This window comes from Pseudopipra pipra, chromosome 1, assembly GCF_036250125.1.
Source record: "Pseudopipra pipra isolate bDixPip1 chromosome 1, bDixPip1.hap1, whole genome shotgun sequence".
Taxonomy (NCBI): domain Eukaryota; kingdom Metazoa; phylum Chordata; class Aves; order Passeriformes; family Pipridae; genus Pseudopipra; species Pseudopipra pipra.
This window is the reverse complement of record NC_087549.1, coordinates 87,091,654-87,099,394: the sequence shown is the minus strand read 5'-3', so window position 1 is coordinate 87,099,394 and position 7,741 is coordinate 87,091,654. Positions and strand designations below refer to the sequence as shown.

Here is a 7,741-nt window from a genome sequence, read left to right as displayed (position 1 = left end):
TCTTCAAGGTAGTTCACCTACCTTTGTGCTAAATATGTCCTGAGAAAAGCCAAGTGACAGCAGAGGATCGCCTTTTCTTTGACAAGGGTTGGACAGTGACTGTACCAACGACTTCCTCAGTCAAGTTTTCCACACTCCCACCAAGGATCAGTCTAGTCTCCGAGATACTGTTAGCATCCTACGTCCCTGATCAGCGGTAAAATAAATAACGGCTATTACAACCTTAAGACTCTTATGGGCTCTCTGTTGGTATCCACAAGGGATCATATGGTTTGATAGTTTACTACTATCCATAGCGAATTTCCCCAGTAAAATTAAGGTCAGGCTTTAAAGGGAAAAACATATTTTCCAAAGGACAGCAGTATAAATGCAACTCTGATGCCTTTTGACCTGAGGTCTGCTTTGCTAGTTGTGGTGTATCTTTGTCAGAACAATAGGTCTTTAGAGTAGATTAATCCAAGAATACATGTGACAAAGTTTTACCCAAGTGTTTATATTATGCTCACAGCCAGCCCTTATGATTTTACAGGCATTCATGTGATTGAATTGTGCTTGCTCCTGAAGAAGCTGTTTGGTTTTTTTAATGGAATAGTTCACATTTTTGTCTGAAAGTTGCTGCTATGAAAACACCTACTCCGGAAGATGATTCCATGGTATTAGGTCAGCTTCAGGGAAAGCTTTGCATTTCCCCCTTATCCTATTAGCCCGTGAGATTAATCTTTCAGGTTTCAAAGAATAACATTACTGCACCAAGACCTGGCTGTCGCAGGGAGCCCATGCTCAACGGAGTGCAGGCACATAGAATCATAGAATTGTTTAGGTTGGAAAAGAGATATCGAGTCAAACACGGTGGATGTTAGTGACTGGAGACTGGCTGATTCAAGAAAATCCAAATTGCCTTGCAAAGCCATACAGGGGACCAGTGGCTGCAGTGACAAAGACTCATTGTCCAGTTTTCTCCTTGCTTTCCCCAGATTTTTATGCTCTCAAAACTAGTTGATCAGAATGAAAGAAGAACGGAAGGATTTAGGGAGCAGAAAAGGGAAACTTCAATAAATAATAAATTAAAAGGGAAATCTTGTCATCTACTTCGCCCCAGATAGTGTCTTTTTTTCCCAAGAGACTTAGTTCTTTCATACAGGAGGCAGGTTATTGTACTTTCTCCATAAGCAATTCCATCAGTTAAGATCTACATAATCTGCTGCCCCATGTGGCAGCATTGATTAGGCCCTGCCTTGGAACAATTACTGCTCAGTGCAATTCAGGGAAGTGCTCTTCCTCTTCAGTGGTCCTCACTGAGCATCCTGAAAAGGCGAAGGATGAAGGAGACAGAGAAACATCAAATGGATGTTTATCCTTTATTTAAGGACCTTAGTAGACGATGGTTTAAAAATAACCAAGTAGGTTTTTCTGATGCCTAAATGGAACCCATTCTTTTTGCCTTGTAGAAAGTCTAGCATATTGTTTTCATAATCAAGTTATTTGGATAACAAAACAACGATTTAGATTAGGATTTGTTTACACAGCTAAATATGTTGAGTAATGAAATTAAAATAAGCTCTGTGCTTCTGTCACATCTGCAATAGTGACTGGCTTCTTATGGTTGAGTACAAGCCTGCTGCACAGATGTTTCTTGATAAGGTATAAATCTGTGTTAGATGTTGTTTATTGCAGCATTTTTATTGCCTTCTTCCCTGAAGGAGGGAACGTTGCCTGCACAAGGCAACCAGATGTGACCTGCAAGACTGTATGAAATACCATTACAAGCAAAAACAGGTCCCATATTCCATATCAGCATCTGCAATGGCTCATCAAGTATTTATCAGATCATTCGAACACTTCTACAGGCCCTAGCATCAAATCATCACCAGAATTTACTTATTATAACCTGCAATGAAAAAGGCAAGCATCCTGTAAAGCAACTGGTGCCTCAAATAGCAGGAGATCCCATTTTAGTTTGGTTTCCTGCCTTAAAGGTCAAATTCCTGAGCAGACACTGCTGCTAGAAAGTAAGATACTGTGATAGATCAAGGCAGCTGCTTTCAGGGCATTGCAGGGAAGAATTTCTCTTTTCTGCCGTCCTGCCCCAGGTGATATCAATCCTTTGATGGTGACAGGGGAAGAGACTTATCTGGTACTGGTGCCTATGCGAGAAGTGCGACAAGGGGGTTTCTTCCCTGGGGAAGATGGCACAGCTTGGAGCAACTCACTGAGTGGCTCTGCTCCTGTGGGAGCAAGAGGATCTAACAGGAAAAACTTGCCAATGACCCCAGCATTTGAAGACAGCCAAGTCTGGCCCCGGAGCCACAGTGGGTCCTTCTCTGTAGCTGATGAAAGTAACACCCATGGGCTCTGAAAGTAAAGAGAGCCAAACTTTTCAAGATGTACTTCTTGGAAAGTTTCTTGAAGGAAAACCTGACATTTCTTATTTAAAAAAAAAGAGGGAGGGGTGGGCAGCAGGATGGGTTATTCTTCCCTGAGCTAATCTATGTCTCTGATTTGCTTCACTTGTTACATGGACAGAAGATCCTGTCAACACAGAAATAATGCCAAGTATTTACGGTTTAATGGAACCCAGGGACCAATTAACAACATAGAAAACCACCAGGCAGTGTATTTCTTATCGTAACAGGAGGGAAATCTTACATTACTGCTGTTCTCCCATTTCTTAAAATAAAGCACCAGCACTTTGTCAATGATTTCTCAGTAGTAATGTTTATTACCTGCTAGTTTTACCACTGCCCATTTATCAATCGCTTTCCATGTTCTACATTCAGTCACAAAACCCCTCTCTTGCAAACTAAAACCCTGAAAAGAGAAGAAAAAAAAAGAAAGGAAAGAAAGAAAAAAAGCAACTGTCATTAGGGCTTCAGACCAGCAGTGCTAGAACCTGCCCTCAACCCCAAGTTCTCGAACTGCTGACTCTTCAATAGCTTGATGGATGCGATGCACCTCGTCCTGCGTCAAAGTCCTCTCCGGGTGGCGGTAAACGATCCGGTAGCAATGGCTGACCTTCTTCGTCCTACAAAACACAGACCAAAAGAGGACTCATAAATACATGTGCCTACAAATGCAAATACATGAGGCCAAACACACACCCTCTGGATCATTTTTATTTGTGGTCTAATTTTGTTCCTGTTGCTTGAAAATCACCTTAATGCTAAAATACACAGTCCAGAGATGTGGGACTGACCTGAATTTTAATTTTCGCAGAGGCCTTTGCTGAAGTCCACCTTACACCTCGACTTATATTGCAGTGGGGTAGCTTCTTACCAGAGTAAACAATCCCATGAGGAGGGCTGTGCTAACTAACCACTGAACCGCTGCTGACGCCACAGCTCTCTCATTTCGGTGCTAATGGGGCTATTTGAGTGAGCACTGGGCACACATACCCCACTCAGATCAGTGGGGCTGGTGGTGATGGGCATAAGGAAAACACCGTGCAACCTCTGTGCACTGGAGAGCGATGTTACCAGCTGATGTGGGGCATCTCACAGCCTTACCATCCAGGCCTCAGCCTGGGGAAGGAGACTGAACAAACAGCTGCAAAACAGAGTAAAACATTTCTTTCTCATTTCTTTGCCTTCACTGTAAATTAGAAACAGGAATAAAATGCATCTGAAGTACTGTGATGAGCAAGTATTCATCTGTGGGAGAAGGACAGAGATGGAGGATGAAGGCAGTCATCGCTCCCAAAGTGGAGCACCAAACGGCAGTGCAAAATTTCTTACCCTGCACTATGGAAAGAAAAAGACAAAGGAGAACACGGAAAAGGAATAGAAAAGAGGGAATGATGGGGGCAAAAAGTATTTAAGAGTTGCTGGTTAGGCAGAGACAAGTTAATGAAAACCCAGGACAAACTAGTAAGTTGAGTAAGAGTGAAAAAAATCTTGCTCTCCATCAAAAGCAGGCTGGAGTACCTAGCTCTTGCAAGGGCACCTCTGTAATTGGAGTGCTTGTGTTACTGAATTTAAATGGCAGTTCTGGCATACTTTTTAGTGTCAAATGGAGCCCACACAGCTTCTTCTTTCAAAGGTAAACACTCACTTCAGTGAAAGAGAGAAAATCTGAAGGGAAAAATAATAGGAGACCAGAGATCAAGTATCAGGCAGAAGGAGCTCCCAGACTGGCAGAACTCTGCATTTAATGGCACATAAAGGCATTTAGCAAGCTTTGGGTCATCTCTCTCCTGAAATTCTTTCATGTTAGAATCCATGTTTATTATGACTATTTGATTAGAACTAAGATTGTGTTTATAGACAAAGATAATTCTCAAGACACTAATTTCAACCTCAAATCCTACTAAAAACAGGCATAGATAGTTTTTTACCTCACAATAGCTATTTAATACAATTAGTTTTTACCTCAGAATAGCTATTTGATACTAACTCTGTTCCACCCGACATGGGTGGGAAGCTTGCCCTGCTCCCACTGGCAGTTTACAACAAAAAAGATAACTTCAAATTAAAGCATTCCTTCTTTTTTTGTGTGCTCTGAAGATAAAGCAAGTTAAATCTGGCTGGTATTGGAAAGGGCAAACTGCATTTCATAAAGTGTTAAGCTGACTGCAGTTAACTGCTAAAAGCCAGCCAAGAGCTTTCCCTGTGTGCAGGTTAAATGCTGTGGAAAAGTGATCTTTGAGAAAAGAGGGGGAGGTGTAACTGCTGGGAAGGTGTTGCTCTGCTCTGCTCCACCTCTGCAAAGCAGTCAAGAGGACAGACAGGGGGAAAGCAAGTAAATGGGACTGGCAAGATGCTACACTGTCAGTAAGAAATTTGAATAAGACAGAGGGATAATGAATCGGGGCTCAACAGAAACAATTTTCAAAAGCAGGCTGGCAAACATCACTACAGCTGGTAGTATTTCAGTTTTTAAAGGTGCTACAGTAATACACCTGATCAAAAACATTTGCAAATTGCTTCAGATGAAAATCTAGAAGGTGTACAGTCACAGGTTTGATCCTGAAGTCTTGTAAATATTGGGAATATATCCCATGATGGAATAGTCATTACCACCATTTAATGTGATGTAAACACAAGTTTGCTTAACGTAGGGGTAAGCTGATATAGGGGTCTCTACAACACTGTTTCTTCACTGATCATGGCTAACTGAAGGTGACAATTACTCCTGACTCATGTGTTTCTGTGTCCCCCCTCCCTCCATCCCAGTGAGCCATTCCTTCACGAAGCAAATGAAATATGTCAGAATAGGACAATAGTTTCTTGTTGGATTGCATTAAATGTAATTAATCTTCATTCAATTATAAGCAAAAAATGAAGTTGCAACAACACATGGCTGGCTACACATAAGCTTGCATGAATGCAACATTGGATGCTACATTTTTCTCCCACCTTTAACTTGGGTTTTTTGCATCTTTGTTACTAATTAGAAAGAAAGAGTATAATGGTTCAATGCTATTTCAATAAAAGGCACACTGCAAATTTCAAAAACCTTAAGCATTGTTTTCAGAGTACTAATACTAACCTTTCAAGGGAGATGGGGAAGAACACTTATTAGCTCTTCCCTCCCCTAATACTTCCCCCCCTCCCACTCCCAAATAAAATACTAAGACACTGTGGTTAATCCCTGTGGTTAATCCCATAAACTGCAACTGAAAAAAATTATTGTCAGCAAATACTACCTTTGCTCATTCCCTTTCTTGCTTTTCTTTTGTTCTGCAGAGCTACAGACTGTTTGCCTACCTTAAAGACGGCTCTGCTAATGCATAATGAACTCTCTGCTGCATGTCATGCTGCAGCCTGACAATACGGAAGCAGTAGCTCTCTATTCTGAGAAACAAAATTTTGAGGCCAAAACCTAGAACAGCAGCATCACTGGGTAAAAAAAAAAAAAAAAAAAAATGTAGAAGGTTAGCAGTGAGCACATTGGGCTTTATTCACCTAAACTGCACCGCCAGACAAGTCCACGTGGTTTGCAGTCACGTGGACTCCTCTCCATTAGGCTTCAGCTGATCTTAGTGTCACAAGGCTCCTCTGCACCAGCCTGCGGCTTTCAGGTAATGAAACACAGGGAGTACAGTGAAGCACTGCTCAAAGGGAAAAGGAAGTCAGGGATTTATTCTGATGCCACAGGAGGAAACAAGATACGGACCGCGAACAAACACTGGAGTGAAACAATGCCTAATGCTCTTTCATATGATTTTGCGAGGAAACAGCTTTGCCTCACATTTTTCAGGATTGTCACGCAGCTGCCTCCATGTGCTAGGGAGCTGATCCCTGCAAGGTCAGATTCGTGGCATGGAGTCAACCCGAAGGTCAATGTATATGTTTGGATATTTCAGCTTGATATCTATGCATAACAAGAAACGAAGGGGCCTTAGTCTGCCACTAGTCTAATAAAATGAACATGAAAGCAATGTGACACTGGCACCAGGGCTAGAATGAAAGGGTGTGTTAGGCAACAAAAATTAATACATGTGTGTTAGCTTTCCCTTCATGGAAAACTACAGAAGGATGCTTTAAATGCTACTTGTCTAGAAAGCTGATCCCAGAAGCTACCAACAGCAAAGCACTTAAATATCCTGACAGGGGAACCTGTCTCAGTCATTACATAAGACTAATCCCTGGGTCATTCGGTAAACCAAATGTTGCATAAAGAATAAATTCTTGGCATTGTTGTTTTTCTCTTCTACATGCAATACTGTAACAAGAATGAAAACTTCTCCATCCTGTACTGGCAGAGGGAGATAAAACGGACAGGAGTGAGTGGGGAAAATCCCTACTATTTAACTGTGTTTTATTCTCCATCGGCAGAGACTTCTGCAGGGAGGTTACCCCTGCTCTTATGTGGTGAGAACAACACAGAACTACACACTTTTCTAGAAAGCTGGATTGACTTTGAGGAACAGAAAACTAGAGATGACAATCACCCACAGCATGAAGGAGCAAAAAAGAGTACCATCTCTTTCATATGCTGAGCAGTTCACTAAGCAGTAGTATTCACCACCATACCTATTATTCCACCTTTTCCTACGGAATACTATTTAAAATGAAAGATCTATGCACATGGTAGCACAAATATTTGAGATTATTTTCTCTCTGTTTAGTGAGTCATGTTAATGAGGTTCTTTGAGGGTCTCCCAATTCCTGCCATGGCAGTTTGTATCCTATATCTCCCCCAAAAAGATTAATCAAGTAATTCCCTTACATAAACCTTCACACAGTACTCCGTGGCTGCTACACCCTTCACAGAGATCAACATCATGCTCTGAGCATGCATGGAATGACCTCAACAAAGAGAAAGGCTTGTTTTATTTGCACCAGCGCCCTGAAAGCGGTGATGATGGAAAGAAACAAAAATACTGTTTCATGTTAGTAGCATTCCAGTAGAAAAAGCCACGTGGAGAGCACAGCTGTGGTTTTGCTTTGCGGCTCCAGCAGTTCCAGAATGGTTCACGGTTTAAGTGGAAATGGGGAGGAATATTAAACTGCAAGAAGATATAATTAATTACCTGTTCCTTTTTGTTTCACGTTTTCAAACCACATCCATCTCCTATGATAGTAGACACAACTGCTAAATATCCTACTATAAATCTTAAAGCGACAAGTGGCACTCTTTGCTAAGAAGTACATCATGGAAAATGGCAAAAGGCTTGTGCTATATACCTTATGTCAGTGGCAAATAATTCAATTACCATGGTGATACGCACATAGAATATAGCAGTAATTCTCTGAACAAAGGTCTTTCCTAAATATGCATTCTCATCAGTCCTTTCAAATGC

General features: G+C 41.5%; 1 protein-coding gene across 9 annotated transcripts in view; it reads right to left on the bottom strand.

Annotated features, from left to right (window-relative positions):
- Positions 1-2,696: 2,696 nt before the first annotated feature.
- FARS2 (phenylalanyl-tRNA synthetase 2, mitochondrial) overlaps positions 2,697-7,741 on the bottom strand; it is a 240,492-nt gene continuing 235,447 nt past the window's right edge. For all 9 annotated transcript variants that reach the window (XM_064663603.1, XM_064663572.1, XM_064663631.1 and 6 more), the window contains one exon: positions 2,697-3,022. In XM_064663603.1, coding sequence (XP_064519673.1) covers positions 2,884-3,022 — 139 coding nt within the window. In that variant the 3' untranslated portion in view covers positions 2,697-2,883. The remainder of the gene's footprint in view (positions 3,023-7,741) is intronic.